Source organism: Crinia signifera, chromosome 6, assembly GCF_055691185.1.
Source record: "Crinia signifera chromosome 6, ASM5569118v1, whole genome shotgun sequence".
NCBI classification, from domain to species: Eukaryota; Metazoa; Chordata; class Amphibia; order Anura; family Myobatrachidae; genus Crinia; species Crinia signifera.
In genome coordinates, this window is record NC_139222.1 from 167315593 (window position 1) to 167337053 (window position 21461).

Consider the following 21461-nt stretch of genomic DNA (forward strand, 5'->3'; position numbering starts at 1 on the left):
GAGGTGATAATAACAAACTGCTTGAGGTTTGTATCTCATACAGTCCGTACCAAGTAGGCAGACTGGGTGGGACACAAACCTTTTCCTTCTCTGAGCTCACACTGAGTATCTAATGGAACAGATAGGCACTTGCTCTTTAGCTCTGTTGGGCAGCAGTTTGATATTATGGTTATGCCCATGCTTACAGCTAGAGGACAGAAGCTTTTTGTCTGGGATATGACACACTGCCTCTGAAAGGCGCTTTTCTTCAGGCTGCAAGCTGACTCCTTTCAGTTCAGGCAGTGAAAGAAATCTTTGTGGTGTTATAGATGGCAGCCCCTTCCTAAGGACGGGCTGGACGTCATTTACCACAGAAATGGAAACTGTACCCTATCTTCTGCAACACATTGACAATCTTTGTAACTAGAGCATAAGGCTAATAGCAGTTAGGTGCTAATAGCTTAGAGTGATTGCAGCAAATGTGATAGATCCAAACTTCAAGAATAAATGTTGTTTAAAAGGGTATGCAGACTTCAGGTCGACAGTAATAAGGTCGACAGTCAACAGGGTCATATGGTCAAAAGGTCTACACAGCATACATATGTCTGACATGAGTTTTTCAAAATATAAAAAAGTTCATAAGATGAAAAAACTGTACCATACATGTGAACTACGATTGGGACCAGTAATCTATCCAGAGCTAAGCAAGGCATCATGCCCGAAGCATGCGACCAGAACTGGTACACTAAATAGCCTTTAATATATAGTTTAAATGGTACTTGTGTATAATCATGACGCCCAGTTTTGCTACGATTTTTTAGTGTAATTTATTCACTGCTCTGTCAGCCCCGGGCCATCGCATCGCATGTCCCGCAAAATCGCATGCGATTTTATAGGGTGTGCGATGCCATTACTTTAGGTATACAATAATATGATTGTAATATGATTGTAAATAGGTTTAACGCACCCCCCCCCTTCACTATCCACGCCACCCCAAAGTGTGGCGAGCGGCAGCGGAATGCTTCCTCTGACCTTTTCATTCCCCCACTATCCACGTCTGCGCGGAGTCGATTTTATATAGTGTGGCGAGCGCACGCAGATTACTTTACATGTATTCCGCGTCCCCTCGCGGGGCTCGCTGCGCTCGTCACGCTTCGGGCTCAGTGGCTCACTGTGCTCGCCACACTATATAAGATAAACTCCACGCCGACGGGGATAGTGGGGTAATGAAAAAGTTGGAGGGCACGTTCCGCCGCTCCTCGCGGCAGAATGCTTCGGGGTGGCATTGATAGTGGGGGGGGGGGGGGGTGCGTTAAACCAATTTTGGGGACATGCAATCATAATATTGTATACGTAATGTCATGGCATCGCATGCGATTTTGCGCCAGATGCGATGCGATCGCCCGGGGCTGAGAGAGAGCAGTGAATAAATTAGCAGTGAAGGAAAATCGCATCGCACATTGCATGCCACAGAAATGCCCGATGCAATGCGATTTTCCTACGCAGAACTTAGTGGGCGCTGTGCTAATACACAAGTACCATTTAAATTTATACATAATACAAAATATGCAGCGGGTGTCTTATTAAAGATATCACATGTAATTCAAGCAATTGTACAGAAACCTGTTTGTACAAGAAATACATTTTTCTCTCATGTAGACAATGTTACAAGCCAAAAAGGACACTTAAAACATTGACGACAATATAAGACAAAAAGAAAAGATAGAAAGAAAGGAAACATAGAAATATAAGAGCTTCACAACTCCTAGATCTAAAACAGATTCATTATGGTATTACATTCAGATAGCCCCCTAAAAGTCATGATTCCTCCTAATGAAAAGATTTAGGGGGTATTCAATCTCACTTTTTTCCCCACATGTAGTTGAGTTGTTTAAGGTTACATTTTGCTCGACAGAAATATTTTTTTTAACAAACCGTGATCTCGCCAATTCAAAGTGTCAATCTTTGAAGTCTCCTCCTGTTGACGTTTGGAACGCCCATAACTCGCAACATTGTATAAACTCGCCTTCGCGCCATCTCCTCGCCTATAAATAGGCTTGTAACTCGTGGTCCGTCGCCTATTCCCGGTATGACTGGCTTTTGGTTAGATGTGGTGTCTTGTTCCTGTGGCATTTTTTTCATGTTTCTTCACGCGCAGCGTGCATAACCCAGCTTCCTTGACAGCTCTGCCTATGCAGGTAATTAATATATATATATATTTTATTGATTGATTTTGATTTGGCCGGTGCTTATGGTGTGAGCGTCGAGCCCTGAACTCTGTGCATCGTCGTGGTGTGATGCAAGTTAATGCTTGTTTGTTGTTTTTAACATGTATTGTGTGGCAGATTTTTCAAGGATAACAGCATTTGATACATGTGATGTGTATGGGGGGGGGGAACATTAGACACCTTGAAAAAAGAGGAAGCTAAGTGATAAATGCAATACATTATTCTGCTCAAAAAGTCTCTCCATGCTGAAATTGCTGTTAGCAAATATGCTCGCAGCATTTGTAATAGACATGCTGACAACACCGCTGCTGATATGTCCTTCGCAAAACAAGTTATAATAATGAACATAGTAGAAAAAAATTTATGACGAGTAACAGATGGAAATCTCAAACAATTTCTCAATAAAATAAAAACATCGCGCCTCAAGATGGAGGCGAGCAAAACAAGTAGAAGAAATGCCTAAACTGTGTCGAGAAAGACATACATGCATAAACATTGAATAGGGTGCGTGTCAAGTCGAGAAAAAAAAAAAGGTGTCCGGATAGCTCGGCTACTCGAGATCACATAATCTCGACAGGCGATCAAAACGAAATGAGAAGAAAAAAAAAAAAACAGAGCGCGGAATAAATCCCAAGGATTGAATATCCGAGATGCAAAAAAAACTAATTTTTCAGGCGAACTCCATGTGCGCTCGACGGCGAACGAGCTCGACAGACATTGAATACCCCCCTTATAATGGTTTGATTTGTTATAATCCAACCAAGGATGTTCGGTAGCAGTGAAGGCCTAGTTTTTGGCAGTTAAGGAATAAATAAGGTCATCTCATGCCTTGTGTTTATTTAATCAGGATTGTAGGGAGTGCTAAAAGGGGCCAATGGGAAGATTTGCTGAGCATTCTGAGCGATGCTAGATTGGTCAGTAAGATCGCTCAGCACACAGCAATGTGTCAGTACTGTGTGCTAAGTGAACTGTCGGTCCGGGGCCAGTGTTCTCCGGCGAGACCACTGGCCCTGCCCGGCAATATTTACTAGATTTATCCAGCATGCTGGATATTATTTGCTGGGTTACAACAACATGTGGGGCTGCGCATCTTTATTGCTATGGCCCCTACACACGAAGCGAAGTAGGGGCATTTTCAAGTGATCTAGTGAGATCGCTTAGAGAATGCCCGGAAATCGCCCCATGGGGGTTATTCTGGTTGATTTGCTCGGATGCGAATTTGCATCCTTGTGAATCAACCAGATCTTGCCTTGCAAATGGTGGTACTTCGGCCCACCATTCGCATGGTGCGTACGTTCGCACGGCATGTGAATGATGTTTAACATAAACATCCATTTGTAGCCTGCGTGGGAACACCCACTCAATCGATGGTCGCTGACCATCGATTCATGTGGAATGTGCATGCATATCTAAGGTTGCTCAGAGCAATTGGCCCATTAGCATGAGAATGCCCAGTGTACTAATGGGAGCGCCCATGAAACACTGGGTATTCCTATATGCTAATGTGCCCCTTCCCCAAAAAATAATAATTTTGAAATAGATCACATTACTTTACCAACAAAATATAGAGGAAACCACCACATTTTCCATTCTCAGAAATGGGGTGCAAACTGCACCCGCCATTCCCAGGTTGGGGTACAATGGAGATACTTTATCTACGAGCGTTACACGGCAACAGTACAGTACACGTCACAGGAATTTCCCCTGATGTGCTACACCAACCGATGAGCCGCGCTTTACACCTAACTGTGGTACTGAGTGACCGCTCCAGCCTCACTTGCCCTGGGCAGGCTTGGTGCCCTTTTGGCTATTTAAAGCTTTTCTGTACTGTACTGTGGCACCCCTGACAAAAACTGGAAGAACTCCAGTTGAAACAGCTGTCTGGTCAGCCGTGATACTCTTGTTTGTTACCATGCTGCAATTCTTCATGGGATCTGGCGGTTACCGGCGCTGTGTGAGAGGCGCTCACTAGGCTTGCCATGGATGCCGGGGACAGAGCCGGGCTCCTGCCGCGGAGTAACTGCGTTAGGCAGCCTTTGGGTTACGCTGACAGCGTAGCTTAGCCTACGCTGAAAATGTAACGTAGCCGGGCACTGTTCTACAGTATGTAATCAGGTAATACCCTGCTTTACTAATAAAATGTATTCGGGGAAAAAATAAATAAATACCTTGACAGATTGTTCTCTATTCTTTTTGTTTTTATCTTATTTTCTGACCATCTGCAAGCTTTATGTTTGCTCTATAGTATATGACAGGGGAAAAAACCATTGCAAAGTTTAAAATGCATCTTTATTTTTGTAGCACATTAGTTTATGTTACCTTAATCATTGTATGGCATAATTTGGTAGTGTGGCGATTTGAAAATTGGACATACATGAAACAAATGAAAAATACATTTACCTTAAAAATGTCCACAAAATAAAGGTTACATGTTGAAAATGAAATATTCCCTCTCTTTGCCTGAAAAACAGTTTAACACTCACATCGGTTCTGTAGGTAATAAAAGAGAATAAAACTTTATTCTTGGCTAAAGTGATTTCAAACAAAAATGAGTATGGTGATGAATTCCCTGGATACAAAAGGGTTAAAATCCTTCAAAACCCGTATCTGCTACTGAACAGTTGTGAAGCCAACAGGTGATGGACAAATTTAGTTCATGCTTCATGTAGTCAGTGGACGCAGTTGTAGGCTACTCAAATTAGTTGTATTTGGGTTCCAATGTGTAAATTGATCATTTCTAGCTCAGCACAATATGGTTGACAGGGTGAAAAGGTCACCATTTAAAATAGACTGTGGTTAATGTTGACTGGTACAAAAGGAGGATTGGTTCAAAAGGTTGACACATGTTTATCAACTGCTTTATTTACCATCCACGTTAATTACAACGTTGTTAACAACATTGAGCATACACATTATAGTTTTTTTAAAGATATCGCTGAGAAGGACCCTTCTGAGCGATATATTTTAAATCTCGTCTCGTTTTATGGGGCATAAGTATGTCCAGAGTAAAGAGGATGATCAGAACCAATGAACAAAATGACTGATATTACATATTTGTTCCAAGCGGACAGCATGCTAATATATAGCCATATAGATTATTTGTTTATCACTGTTGTTTCCAACTGTAACGCACAACAGAATATGCTGCTCTATATAGGAATCTATAAATAAATATACACAAGAACAACAAAATCACATAATTGTGTATAATCCATCTCAAATAGTTTGCACCAAAACACACACAGTACTCTTAAGTGCCATAAACACTAAATGAAGGGGGTCGAATGATAAATGATATGGGTGAATGATATAGCTCAGAAGCCCCTTTCTGCGCAATATTGTTCTCAACATCCTCTAATGTGTATAGGGCATTATGGAGATGCCAATAAATACTTGGCCAAAATTTCTTAATTTGTTACCTACAATGCCTGAGAGCCTCCTAAAATCAATTCTACTGATGTTCAGGTTAAATAGTTTTATTACTACATAACTAAACAATACTACCATTGTAGAACATAGAGGGGTACTCTTTACTTAGAAGGGCGCCCATCTCGGGCATTGAATGCACTAAAAAATCAGGTGCGATGCGACAGACGAGATGCCCGAGATTTCCCATAGGGAACAATGTTAAATGTCTCAATTGACCCGATTTTCCTGTTCAATGCCTCAATTGACCCAATTTTTCCATAGGAAACAATGTTAAATGGGCCACAGAGGCCAAATAGGCACGATCAACGTCAACCCGAAGCGTGGCGAGCGCAGCAGTACGCGTCCTACGACCTTTTCATACCCCCACTATCCACGTCGGCGTGGAGTTAAGAATAGAAAGTGTGGCGAGCGCAGCGAGCCACCGAGCCCGAAGCGTGGCGAGCGGACGCGGATACCTTCACAGGTATCCGCGTCCCCTCGCGGGCTTCACAGCTGTCCGCGTACCCTCGCGGGGCTCGCTGCGCTCGCCACACTTTCTATTCTCAACTCCACGCCGACGTGGATAGTGGGGGTATGAAAAGGTCGTAGGATGCGTACCGCCGCCCCTCGCGGGCTCGCTGCGCTCGCCACGCATCGGGTTGACGTTGATCGTGGGGTGGCGTTAACAATTCGGTGGCCATTATACACTTCAGGGTGCCTATTTGGCCTCTGTGGCCCATTTAACATTGTTTCCTATGGAAAAATCTGGTCAATTGAGGCATTGAAAAGGAAAATTGGGTCAATTGAGACATTTAACATTGTTCCCTATGGGAAATCTCGGGCATCTCGTCGGTTGATCGCACCCGATTTTTTAGTGCATTCAATGCCTGAGATGCCCGAGATTTTTTACTAACGATGCCCACGATCAAAATCGTGGGCGCCCTTCTAAGTAAAGAGTACCCATAGAGGTTGTGATCAGGGCCACCAACAGCGCCACCATGCTAAAAACGGGGCTTGGTCAACTCAAGGGGGCATGGCCACCCACATAAAAACATTTTAGCAGGGGTGCGGGCCACCGACCCATGCCCGGTGGGTGGGAGACCTGAGTGATGACAGGCTGGTGCTTCCTCCCCCCGCTCAGCACATGGCACTGAGCAGTGTGTGCTGAGCGGGGGAGAGAGGCTGTTCTGCAGCAGCAGCAGCCTGTCTTCTACTCCCACTGCCCAGCTCCCTGCAGCGGGGGAGGAGGGTGCAGGCCCCGGGCCCCCCATTAGACCTGGGCCCGGGTAAAAAGTACCCTTTCCTCCCCTCTCGACAAACCTGGTTGTGATTACTTATGTAAGCACTTGTGAAAGACCTCCATATCTTTGTTATTTGTTGACTATTTTAGGACATTCTGAGAGTGAAAAAGTTAAGGTCCCCATATACTACAACGATTTTGCACGATTTCATGCGATTCCGACCTTTCGGGACGATATATGGTTTGTAAAGTGGCAAATCATATGTGTGTTCGATATAATCCGATCCTATGCACAGTCCTGTGAGTGTCAGTACGGAGGCCCCTAGATCTCTAGTGCCGCACTATTGATATATCGAATGCATGGAATCTGATGGAAAATGGAGTGTTTTTGTGTGCATGTGATGTATCGCAAAAAGTTTAACTGGCATATCCTGCCCCCTAATCCAGCTCATCAAATATAGCTATGGTATACCATAAGATATATTGCATGCAATTTATCATGGCTTGATCAATCACTCCCAGGAAGGTCCAGGGAGAGTTCAAGGGAAATCGCATTTGACTTCAGGGTCAGACAAATCGTTGTAGTGGGGGGCCCTTAAGTCATGCTGGACATTATAAATGACCAGTATTACTGTATGTACACTGTATCACTTCTTTCTGCAGCTAGACATTGCATTGTTTGCAGTATGCTCTTCGTAGTTGCCTTGCTGATGGTGTCAGCTGACACATTTTATTTATCTTTTAAAAGAAAAAACAGAAAATAAAAACAATACATAATTTACAGTGAAAACAAATAAAAAAAATAAAACCATTTAATACAAATTTAACCCCTTCCTGACACAGCCAGTTTTTGCCTTCCTGACAGAGCCATTTTTTTCAAATCTGACATGTATCACTTAAGTGGGTATAACTTTTTTTTGCTTTTACTTATCCCAGTGATTTTGAGATTGTTTTCTCGTGACACATTGTACTTCAAATTAGTGGTAAATTTGGGTCGATACAGTCTGTGTTTTTTTGTGAAAAATACCAAAATGTCGTAAAAAATTGGAAAATTTAGCAATTTGCAAAATGTTAAATTTTCTGCTTGTGAGACAAATAATCATACCACTCAAAATAGTTAATAACTAACATAGACCATATGTCTACTTTATGTTTCCATCATTATTTCAACTTCCTTTTAATTTTTTTGGACACTAGGAGGCTTACAATATGAATAGCAAATTTTCAAATTTTCAAGAAAATTTCAAACACTGATTTTTTTAGGGACCAGTTCAGTTCTGATGTGACTTTGAGGGACTTGTATGTGAGACACCCCCATAAATGATGCCATTTCAAAAACTGCACCCCTCACAGTATTCAAAACAGCATTTTGGAAGTTTGTTTACCCTTTAGGTGTTTCACAGGAATTAAAACAAAGTGTAGGTGAAATTTCAAAATTTCATTTTTTTTTGCAGATTTGCAATTTTAATACATTTTTCTAAGGAACACAGTAGATTTTACTAGAGAAATGTGACTAAAAATTGATTCCCCCAATTCTTTTGTTTTAAAAAATATCCTATATGTGGCCCTAGTGTGCACGTTGACCAAACCACAGGCTTCATAATAGAAGGAGCACCTACTTGATTTTGGAGCCTCCTTTTTATGAGATTATTTTTTAGGCACCATGTAGGTTTCTAGGCACCATAAGATGCTAAAATTTAGGAACCCCCCCACAAGTGACCCCATTTTGCAAACTACACCCTTCAGGGAATTCATTTAGGGGTATAGTGTACATTTCAAACCCCCAGGGGTTTCACCAATTTTGATACAACTGGGCTGTGAAAATGAAAAAATTTAATTTTTCATTTTCACAGCTCAGTTGTATCAAAATTGGTGAAACCCCTGGGGGTTTGAAATGTACACTATACCCCCTGATGAATTCCCTGAAGGGTGTAGTTTGCAAAATGGGGTCACTTGTGGGGGGGTTCCACTGTATGGGTGTTTCAGGGGTCATTCAACCAGAATCTGTGCTGCAAAATCCAAATATCACTCCTTCCCTTCTGAGTCCTGCCATGCACCCAACTGGTATTTTTTGGTCACATGTGAGGCATTGCCATACTCTGGAGAAATTGGGGCACAGATTTTGGGGTGCTTTGTCTCCTTCATTCCTTGCGAAAATGAAAAATTTTGAGCCAGATCTGCATTTTTGTGTAAAAAAATGTAAGTTTTTACACAAAAATGCAGTTCTGGCTCAAAATTTTTCATTTTCGCAAGGAATGAAGGAGACAAAGCACCCCAACATCTGTGCCCCAATTTCTCCCGAGTACGGCAATGCCTCATATGTGACCAAAAAATACCATTTGGGTGCATGGCAGGACTCAGAAGGGAAGGAGTGATATTTGGTGGTGGAATGAATGGTGGGTGCTATGTCGCATTAGCAAGACCCCCGAAGCACCAATACAGTGGAACCCCCCCACATGTGACCCCATTTTGCTCACCAGCTTTGGGAGGGGGGCTGGCGCTGCGGCTGGTGGGTGGGTGGGTGGGTGGGAGGGGGGGCTGCCGGGTGGGAGGGGGGGGGGGGGCTGGCGATCGGTGGTGATCGGTGCTGTACTTAACAGCACCGATCACTGTATATATATATATATTTATATATATATATATATATATATATATATATGTGTGTGTGTGTATGTATATATATATATATATATATATATATATATATATATATATATATATATATATATATATATATATGCAAAAAACCAGAGAAGAGACGCAACCATGAGCATATAATTCAAGACAAATTTACTGCACAATAAGGCTCACGTACATTGAAAGTTTAAATGAATATGCTTGCCAGCCTAGTAGAAGCCTAATCTCGGTGGACCTCCTCGAATTGTGCCAAAGCACCGCCACTCAGCCGCAGACCCAGGGATCCTTGAACCAAGCCTCAGGACTTCGCCGCACACGATCGGGAGCACCGGGACCACAGGTGGAAGACAGGACGTCACTCCGTCAGCAAGAATAAGCCACGCCCAACGCGTTTCGACTACGGTCTTCGTCAGGGGGTGTGGTTAACTCAGGTCAGTATCCAGCTTTTATACCCTATTCTATCCACAGGTGAAATCATTCATCTAATTCACTAATTATCAAGAGTGCTGGCAAGCAACAACAGCAGAAATTAACATACAGATTTACAACAATACACAGCAGGCTGACACCCAGCAACAAATAGACATACATCCAAACTCATTTATATTTCATAGATTCATAAAAACATATATATGTATATATAAAAATAGAAAAATACAAAAGTAGAAAAATACAAAAATACATTATAAAAAGTTAATTAAAAATCATTAAAGGTGTATATGAAACTTGGTGCCTGATCTCAGCCTGTAACAACAAAATATACATTAGCAGCAAGAAAATATATATATACAATTATAACATGCAGTATTGCAGTCTTGGTAATACAATATAAAAGAACAAAATCTATATAGCAGCATTTGATGAAGCATAGTTACATAATTAGTTTTTCTAAATTTATATCTATATACAGATAGATTCTAGCAGCAAACATGATAGTTAGGAGAGATATATATTAATAATATGAAGATGATAAGAGAGTGATTAGAACAAGGTATCAGATATTCATACATTATGTCGACACAAGGGTCGGCATCACCACTGTGAACACGATGTCCGATCATGACCTCCTATTAGTCTGAAGTACAGAGCACAGCTCAACATTGTCCATCAGACCAGGGGGCCAGCGATACCAGGGCACCGATTAATCACAGAAAGGGGGTGATGGTCACAACCCTCGTTTAAACCTCTAGGGGTCATAGTTCCCAGCGTGTAAATCCAGAAAGTTTCTCTTTTGCTTAGTTTTTTCTGGATATCCCCACCACGCTCATCTAGAGTAACATGTTCAATGGCTTTGAACGTTAGATTATCAACATTAGAGTCACAGCAGTTCATAAAATGTCTCGGTACACTATGTTGAAACACTTTGTTCTTTATACTTCGAGCATGTTCTAAAATGCGCAATTTTAGTTGCCTTTTAGTTTTACCTACGTAGCGTCTCCCACATATATATATATATATATGTGTATATATATTCTTTCTGCTGCTGTGCTGCGGCTGGCGGGGGGGTGGGAGGGGGGCTGGCGCTGCGGCTGCTGGCTGGGTGGGAGGGAGGCTGCCGGGTGGGAGGGAGGCTGCCGGGTGGGTGGGAGGATGGGCTGCCGATCGGTGCTGTACTTAACAGCACCGATCACCACCGATCTCTGTGTTACCGAGCGGCTTAGCCGCCGGTAACACAGAAAACGCTGCAATTGGCTGTTCACTTTTGAACAGCCAATCGCAGCGATCGCCGACCGGGGGGGGCACCCCTGCCCCCCCTGGGCGGCGAGGGGGGATGTCTGCTGTCAGGGACAGCAGACATCTCCAAACTGTCATCGCGTCTATAGACGCGGTGACAGTTAGAACTCATGACGTACATTTATGCCATGTGTCGGGAAGTACATCCCGACCATGACGTAAATGTACGTCAAATGTCGGGAAGGGGTTAAATACATGTTTATTTTCCTTCATAGAAGTACTAATCATATTAGAAGAAATAATGCTTAAGTAGCACTTATGCTGTGTACACACGGGGGGAGATATATTGCTAGCGATATATTGCTAGCAATATATTGCTGAGTAATATATTGCTCAGTGTACTTGCAATATATTTCTCAGCAATTTATTGCTCAGTGTCCAGTTTTTCAGAGGGACCAGCAATTTTCCCTGAAAATTGCTAGCAATTTTGACTAGATTTTTTTTACCCTCTATTTAAATTCATTTATGATTGACATGGGTTGTGGGAAGTCCTTCTGGAAGGGAATAAAAGTGTATATGGTGTATATACAGATGTAGCAGGGGTCATCTTTGTAGGGGCAGGATAATCTAGCAGCAGCAGCCGCTAGTGCCCCGCTCCTGCCAGGGGTGTGGGAGCACAAGACGGCCGTGCGGCCCCTGCCACCCCGACACCAATGCCCCCTTCATTTATATTGAGCCCACATACTATTGGTGTGGGGCAGCATGGTAATGCTCATGCTGCCCACCGATGGTGCAAATCACCATCGATGGGCAGCATGAACATAATCATGCTGCCCGACACCAATGCCCCCTTCATTTTAAATGAGTTCACATACTATTAGTGTGGGGCAGCATGGTAATGCTCATGCCGCCCACCGATGGTGCAAATCACCATCAATGGGCAGCATGAACATAATCATGCTGCCCGACACCAATGCCCCCTTCATTTTAAATGAGTTCACATACTATTGGTGTGGGGCAGCATGGTAATGCTCATGCCGCCCACCGATGGTGCAAATCACCATCGATGGGCAGCATGAACATAATCATGCTGCCCGACACCAATGCCCCCTTCATTTTAAATGAGTTCACATACTATTGGTGTGGGGCAGCATGGTAATGCTCATGCTGCCCACCGATGGTGCAAATCACCATCGATGGGCAGCATGAACATAATCATGCTGCCCGACACCAATGCCCCCTAATTTTTTTCATCCTTGACATACTATTGGTGTTGGGCAGCATGGTAATGCTCATGCTGCCCACCGATGGTGCAAATCACCATCGATGGGCAGCATGAACATAATCATGCTGCCCAACACCAATGCCCTCTAAAGACAGCCTATGCACTTACTGGCTAGTGCGGCTGTGGGGCGCGCAGGAGGTGTGGGTGCTGGCACAGTGGGGGGGAGATTTGCGCAGCAGCTTCTGTGCTGTATGCGCGGGCAGGGACGGAGGAGGAAGCAGGGGGGGCCGTGTGACACACTATGACACGGCGGGTGGGCGGGTCCTGTCCGGCGCTGGAGGCTAGATATCGCTGGTAGCTGGTGCACAGTGCTTTGTGCACCAGTGACCAGGGATTTTTAGCAAGAATCGGAGGTGCAAGCTCCTGCGACCAGCGACCATGAAGGGCTGGCCGCGGGAGCGCGCACCCAGCCATTTATCGCCGGCTGAACATGAAATCACTGGCAATATGGTCACTGAGCGACCATTTTGCCAGCGATTTCATACATAATTGCCCCCGTGTGTACACAGCATAAGAAACTCCCTGTGGGTTCTTTCTTTCATTCTTTTTTTCTCTCTTTTTTTTGGGGGGGGGGGGGGGGGGGGGTACTTGTTTCCTAGCACGGCGCCCATGGCATCGCATACCATAAGGCATATGATGGTATGTGATGCGATGTTATACAATTTTAAATTGTATACCATCGAATTGTATGCCATTGTATGGCATATACAATGGTATACGATTTTAAATTGTATAAGCACCCTAATGGGTGTTTTCAATGTTAAATGTGCCCCCTATTAGATAAATAATTGTATAAGCACCGTAATAGGTGCTTACAATGTTAAAAGCACCCCCACGCCACCCGTACTATCAAAGCCAACCCGAAGTGTGGCGAGCGCAGCGGTGCACGTCCTCCGACCTTTTCATACCCCCACTATCCACGTCGGCGTGGAGTTGATTTTATATAGTGTGGCGAGTGCATCGAGCCACCGAGCCCGAAGCCACACTATATAAAATCAAAACCACGCCGACGTGGATAGTGGGGGTATGAAAAAGTTTGGGGGATGCGTACCGCCGCCGCTCGCCACGCTTCGGGTTGGCGTTGATAGTGGGGGTGCATTTAACATTTTAAGCACCTATTAAGGTGCTTATACAATTACAAATCGTATAGGGGGACCATTTAACATTGAAAAAACCCATTAGGGTGCTTATACAATTTAAAATCGCATTGAATGCCATTGTATGCCATATACAATGGTATACAATTTTAAATTTAATACAATGCCATACGACTGAATATCGTGGGCGCCGTGCTAGGAAACAAGTACCTTTTTTTGTCTTTCTTTATTTTTCCTTTCCTGCCTTCATGCTTTTCAGTAACCTTTTATTTATTTATTTCAATTTTCTTTGATCTTTATGGCAAAACTGATTTTGGTAAATGCACTGGAACTTTTGCCACAGATCATGTAGTTTACGGGACAGAGTAGAGCTGCTGCACATGCCTAGTGTACTAGTTCTTCTACCACATTTACTTTGTGTGGATCTGAACCCTCAAACATCGCAATGGACCAGAGAGTAGCGAGAGGAAGAGGCAGGAGCCTTACCATAAAGTGGGAGATTGTGATCTTATGGTGCGTACACACTGCTGCAATTAGTCATGAAATCGCTGGCAAAATGGTCGCTCAGTGACCATATTGCCAGTGATTTAATGTGCAGCCAGCGATAAATGGCTGGGAGCGCGCTCCCGCAGCCAGCCCTTCATGGTCACTGGTCGCAGGAGCTTGCTCCTCCGATTCTCCCTAAAAATTGCTGGTCGCTGATGCACAAAGCACTGTGCACCAGCGACAAGCGACACCTTCTACCACCCTCCCTGTCACAGCGTGACACACGCCCCCCCCCTGCTTCCTCCTCCTTCCCTGGCCGCGCATACAGCACAGAAGCTGCTGCGCAAATCTGCCAGCCCAGTACCAACACCTGCCAGTACCAACATCTGCCAGCACCCACACCTCCTGCGCGCCCCACAGCCGCACTAGTCAGTGCATAGGCTGTCTTTAGAGGGCATTGGTGTTGGGCAGCATGATTATGTTCATGCTGCCCATCGATGGTGATTTGCACCATCGGTGGGCGGCATGAGCATTACCATGCTGCCCCACACCAATAGTATGTGACATTGAAAAAATGAAGGGGGCATTGGTGTCGGGCAGCATGATTATGTTCATGCTGCCCATCGATGGTGATTTGCACCATCGGTGGGCGGCATGAGCATTACCATGCTGCCCCACACCAATAGTATGTGACATTGAAAAAATTAAGGGGGCATTGGTGTCGGGCAGCATGATTATGTTCATGCTGCCCATCGATGGTGATTTGCACCATCGGTGGGCGGCATGAGCATTACCATGCTGCCCCACACCAATAGTATGTGACATTGAAAAAATGAAGGGGGCATTGGTGTCGGGCAGCATGATTATGTCCATGCTGCCCATCGATGGTGATTTGCACCATCGGTGGGCAGCATGAGCATTACCATGCTGCCCCACACCAATAGTATGTGGGCTCAATATAAATGAAGGGGGCATTGGTGTCGGGGTGGCAGGGGCCGCACGGCCGTCTTGTGCCCCCACACCCCAGGCAGGAGCGGGGCACTAGCGGCTGCTGCCGCTAGATTATCCTGCCCCTACAAAGATGACCCCTGCTACATCTGTATATACGCCATATACACTTTTATTCCCTTCCAGAAGGACTTCAACCCATGTCAATCATAAATGAATTTAAATAGAGGGTAACAAAAATCTAGTCAAAATTGCTAGCAATTTTCAGGGAAAATTGCTGGTCCCTCTGAAAAACTGGAAACTGAGCAATATATTGCTGAGAAATATATTGCGGAGATATATTGCAAGTACACTGAGCAATATATTACTCAGCAATATATTGCAAGCAATATATTGCTAGCAATATATCTCCCCCCGTGTGTACACACCATTAGAAAGTGCAGTACTGTTTCTATTATGTTTGTGTATTTATTTATTATATGTTTAACCTTTTCCTGACCACTAATTTATTTAAATGTTTGAAACCGCCTATACTATAGACCAGGCATGTCCAACGTTGGCCCTCCAGATGTTGTGAAACTACACATCCCAGCATGCTTTGCCACAGTTTTGCTATTAGAGAATGCTAAAACTATTGCAAAGCATGCTGGGATGTGTAGTTTCAAAACATCTGGAGGGCCAACGTTGGACATGCCTGCTATAGACCATCTGTATTGTTAAATAGTAATACTGTATTCTATACAGTATCCAGTGTATTAAAATAATTTATTTTCAAGGCTGTTACTGCTCCCCCAGACTCCTGTATGTACTCCAATGTACTGCAGAGTGGGAGATTTTGGATTACATTTGGAAACCCCGTCTAAAATCCTGCATTTGCCACTCCACTACCCCCTGTGATATTGTGTGTTGGATGAGTATGTGTATCTTAACCCCTTCCCGACGAGGCCTTTTTTGTTAATTTTTTTTTTTTTTCCTCCTCGCGTTCAAATAAGCGTAACTTTTTTAATTTTCCGGCTATATAGACATATGAGGGCTTTTTTTTTGCGGGACAAGTTGTACTTTTTAATGGTACCATTTACTATACCGTATAATATTCTGGGGAATCAGGAAATAATTCAATGTGGGGTAAAAAAGAAAAAAAACGCAATTCCACAATTTTGCGCTGGTTACGGTTTTTTTGGAGTTCATAGTTCGTTTAAAATGATGGGTTATCTTTATTCTATGGGTCGTTACGATTCCGGTGATACCAAACTTATATAGTTTTCGTTATGTTTTACCACTAAAAAAAAAAAATAGAAAATTTTACGGTTTTTCTAATTTGCGTCGCGTCGCCATGTTCTGCGGCTTATAACTTTTTTATTTTTCCACCTACGGACCTGGGTGAGGGCTCATTTTTTGCGGGCTGAAGTGTACTTTTTAATTAATACCATTATGGGATATGGGCGACTTTCTGATCTCTTTTAGTTATTTTTTTTTGGGTACGCGATGCGACCAAAAAACGTAGTTTTGGCGTTGGGAATTATTTTCCGTTTACGCCTTTAACCGTGCGGGATAACTAATGTTATATTTTAATAGATCGGACTTTTAGGAACGCGGCGATACCAAATATGTTTATTTTTTTTATTTTTTATTTTTTTTTATTTGTGAAATGGGGAAAGGGGGGTGATTTGAACTTTTAATATTTTTTTTTTTTTTTTTTAAACTTATTTTTTTTTTTTTTTTTTACTTTTACTACAAGGCCCCCTAGTGTACTTGACCACTAGGGGGCGCGATCGCCTGTACTAGGTTCAGCCATAGAGCTCTATGGCTGAACATAGTGATTTTCAGCACTTTCTATTACATCCTGCCTCAGGCAGGATGTAATAGGAATGCTGACACGGCCAGCACAGGGGTCTACATTAGACCCCTGGCTACCATGGCAACCGATCGGCACCCTCCGATCTCGCCGCGGGGGGCCCCGATCGGCGCCGGAGGGGGGCGCCCCCCCTCCGATCAGCTATTTAAGCACTGCGGGCGCTTTGCTTAAAGCGAGCAGGTACCTGGCTGTAATATACAGCCATTACCTGCTCTCTTTCAAGCCAGCTCACTCCGTGAGCTGGCTTGATTCCCCCGCAACCGACATATGACGTAAATGTACGTCATATGTCGGGAAGGGGTTAAACATCTTTTGTGACATCTTAAAGTGTGGAACTGCTGTAAAATCTTGTATGCCGTATCCCCTTGAAAGAGGGAGGGGACATTTTTTTTTAAACTGTGAGGTTTTTTGTTTTGTTTTTAGGGAACCGTTTCTACTAAGCAAAAATTTGGGCTGTTGCACGTTCAAGTGCAAAAACCTGTGTTTTTGAAGAAAGTGGAAAAGGGGTATAAACAAGCTAAGTAACTGAGTTTTGTAGTGTAGAGTAAAACATAAGTACAATTATTTTTAGATATACACAGATAAAGGGCCTAATTCAGACCTGATCACAGGCCACATTTGGTTTGCAAAACCATGTGCACTGCTGGTGGGGCAGATGTAACGTGCAGAGAGAGCTAGATTTGGGTGGGTTGTGTTCTAACTGAAATCGAAATTGCAGTGTAAAACTAAAGCAGCCAGTGTTTACCTGCACAGAAACAATACAAAGCCCTCCCAGACCTAGAAAAACATCTCTGTTCTTTGTCCCTTCTGAAGAGTAGCTTCTAATCTAAACGATCCATATGGAAGGCATAAAACAATTATTTGATTCTTATTTAAGTTGAATTTCTTTCCCTTTCTGTTTTTTAAAAACAAAAAATAATGTATTGAGGAGGCACGAAACTTATGTCTGTGCTATCTTCATTATCCACGTGCTTACAGTGGTGTGTTTTACAGGGAGAAAAAAATTGCCTGTTTTTTGGGCTTGGTTTTTCTTTGATACTAATAATGTGCTTTCATTTCTTCCTCAGGTGCCGCCATGCTGCTATTGCATCATATTTTGGTGATGAGAAGCCACTATGTAATATGTGCTGTGACTGCTGTAAGAATCCACGGGCCGTGCAGCAGCAGATTGAACACTTGCAAGGTGTGCTTTTGAACGGAAGAAGCAGGACCTGCATCCAGCAGCCTGGGGCTCCATCTGGACCATTTGGATTTGAACCAGATCTATATGAAGGGGGCAAAAAAGGATATGGCTTCGCCAGGTAAGTGATCTGTGATCTTGTTTAATGTCATAGATGGGTGAATGTTGCTATTTCCTCAAGTCTATATAAATGTATTATATGCAACATAAATAACAATAAAATATCATAATAATGTTTTATGAATTCCACAATGAACTTTGTAAGGGATTAGACTGACATATGACTGTTTTCGAACTCCGAGAAGAGTGAAAAAAGCTGAATTTACTTAAAAAAATCCCCAAATTGCTTGATTTCAAAGTGTTGGTACTCATTCGATGCAAAATGTAATGCTCTACAACTTGAATAGTGGCTTCAGCCCAAAAATGCTGTGTTTTCAAGTTATGTTTGAGAAAATGAAGAAAACCAGCACAAATGTCTTATTTTCTTGGCCATAGCGTCTGAAGCTCCACTCAGAAATTGGTGCAAACTCAGTTTACTCTTATTTGGGATGCCCCAAGTGAATTAAAAACACTTCCAGCTTTCCCCCTATTTTTGGAAACCAAAATCCTAGTTTCACTGGGATATTAATCATACTCTATGTTTTATCCTTTTTCCTCTTTTCTAGATATGATAATGATTCTGATGATGAAAAGGAGGATTCATCTGACAATCACAAGCAACAGTGGAACAGTTTCTATCAGAAGCAGATGAAAATAAGAAAGGTAAGGTGATTTCTCTAGCCAGGTGGATAATCTCACTAGTAAGCCCTTTCAAAGCAAATGCTTCGAAATCTAGTCTGCTACCTTGTGATTGTCTCTGTGTTTTTGCATGTGTGAGAGAGAAAGAGATGTAGTTTCACTCGCTGCCAGCAGATGGCAGTGTTTCGGAGACACACAAAGAGATACTATCTAGACATGTGTAAACATATATATATATATATATATATATATATATAGATATAGATATATATATATATATATAGAGATATATATATATATATATATATATATATAGAGATATATATATATATATATATATATATATATATATATATATATATATATATATATATATATATATATATATATATATATATATATATATATATATAGATATATATATCTATATATATATATACGAGTAGAGAAATGGAAGACACTCACCGGACTTGCTGAAGCAAAAGTTTTTTAATGGTGCATACCACTTTTCAAGTCACCATGTGCATAACAGTGGGTACAGGTCGACGTTTCGGTCCTGGCTGGACCTTTATCAAGACCCCCTTTCTGCCTTCTTCAGTGTGCAACTACCCATGCTCCATGAGAGGTGGTGACAGGGGCCTTTTACTCTTGAGAAAGGAGGCTAAGTGGATTTTGAGGCTGGATACCGTTGCCCCTAGGGGACTAAATGAAGTTAATCCTCTGAATGTCTTTTTATAGCTTCGTTAACGTTAAATGAAGTTAATTTCCCGCTAAATCATAGGCGTCAATAGTGCACAATGAAATATAATCTTTTTTGTCTAATACTGTGCTGCGTCTGGCACACATTGCATTTGTTTTTAAATTTTTTTCAAAGAAATATATTTTCGTAGAGGATATATTTGTTTGAATTTTAGTGTATGAAAATTTACTTGTCATTTCTGTACAATGTTTGATGTGGGGGTGCTCCAACATGTGGGTCTGATATACTAGGGGTGCAGTAGAATATGCACGATTTGTGTAAAACATGTTAGCCTATTTGGTAATATGATTATGCGTTCCATTGGGTGGTGTGCTTCCGCGTGCCAAAGGGCGGAAGTAAGCACTATTGAACCACTAAGCAGAAGCGCATATGTATTTAATAGTATGCGTTCCAAATAGCGATGCACTTCCGCGTGTCATAGGGCGGAAGTGATCACCTCTGAGCCTGTGATGACGCGCACAGGATGGACGCGCGCCGGACACGCAGCAGGAGATAGTGTGTTCTGACGAACGGATGCACATAGCGCCGCAGTTAAGTATGGTCTGACGGCCAGCTTAACATTGTATAGCATTGTAAAGGCTATTGATCTTGTTCCCACTTGAAGAGGGAGTGTTTTCATGATGCACACTTCCGGTTGTTCGTTATGGAACGCACGCTATGTGTACAGATATATGGTAAGAGCATAATAATGATATTGATGTTTCCTGCGATTTATCATATGTGAATGTGAGTGACAGGGATGTGGTCCCCGCTTATATATTCTTGAAATACACATATTTATTGCTTGACTAACATGTTATAGCACACTTCCTGAGTGGTGTACCTTTGGTATAAAAGACCCACATGGAGCATGGGTAGTTGCACACTGAAGAAGGCAGAAAGGGGGTCTTGATAAAGGTCCAGCCAGGACCGAAACGTCGACCTGTACCCACTGTTATGCACATGGTGACTTGAAAAGTGGTATGCACCATTAAAAAACTTTTGCTTCAGCAAGTCCGGTGAGTGTCTTCCATTTCTCTACTCGTATATATTTGGAAGTACCCAAGATTGGGACTTTCTGGCTTCAGGCACCCCGGCAGTTGGCTCAAGGATTGGGAGAGTGCTATCCTCTACGATATGGATATATAGATATATATAGATATATATATAGATAGATAGATATAGATATATATAGATGATCTCTTTGATGCATGTGTTTTTTTTTCTTTCAGAGCAAACAGCTGGAAGAATTTGTTCCTCCAAGTAAGTGCAAACATCTCTCTGCAAACTTTTATGCTATGCAACATTTTCTTATTAAAGTCTCCCTATGGGGCAAAAAGTATTTGGAGAGCCATCGATTGTGCAAGTTGACCCACTTAAAAAGATGAGAGGTCTGTAATTTCCATCATAGGTTCACTTCAACTGTGAGAGACAGAATGTGGAAAAAAACAGGAAATCCCATTGTATGATCTTTAAACAATTTATTTGTATATTACACACTCATTCCTTTGTAATATAACCTTGGTTGGCAATTACAGAGGTCAAACGTTTCCTGTAGTTCTTGACCAGGTTTGCTCACACAGTAGCAGGTATTTTGGGCCACTCTTTCATGCAGATCCTCTCTAGATCTGTCATGTCTTGGGGCTGTCCCAGGCTACACAGACTTTCCACTCCAGGATCTTGAAATGCTTCTTACGGAGCCACTCCTTAGTTGCACGGGTGGTGTGTTTGGGGTCACTGTCATGCTGGAAGACCCGGCCACGAACCATCTTCAATGCTCTTACTAAAGGGAAGAAGGTTTTTGGCCAAAATGTCATGATACATGATTATTACCTATGATGCAAATTACAGACCTCTCTCATCTTTTAAGTGGGTAAACTTGCACAATCTGTGGCTGTTCAAATACTTTTATGCCCCACTGTATATATTAGACTTCCAACTTATGATGTCACCCTCGATAATATCAC

General features: G+C 42.7%; 1 protein-coding gene across 7 annotated transcripts in view; it reads left to right on the top strand.

Annotated features, from left to right (window-relative positions):
- Positions 1–21461, top strand: part of RECQL5 (RecQ like helicase 5) — a 108300-nt gene that overhangs the window by 71294 nt on the left and 15545 nt on the right. For all 7 annotated transcript variants that reach the window (XM_083148002.1, XM_083148003.1, XM_083148007.1 and 4 more), the window contains 3 exons: positions 17905–18138; positions 18683–18779; positions 20727–20757. In XM_083148002.1, the coding sequence (XP_083004128.1) occupies positions 17905–18138; positions 18683–18779; positions 20727–20757 (362 nt within the window). The remainder of the gene's footprint in view (positions 1–17904; positions 18139–18682; positions 18780–20726; positions 20758–21461) is intronic.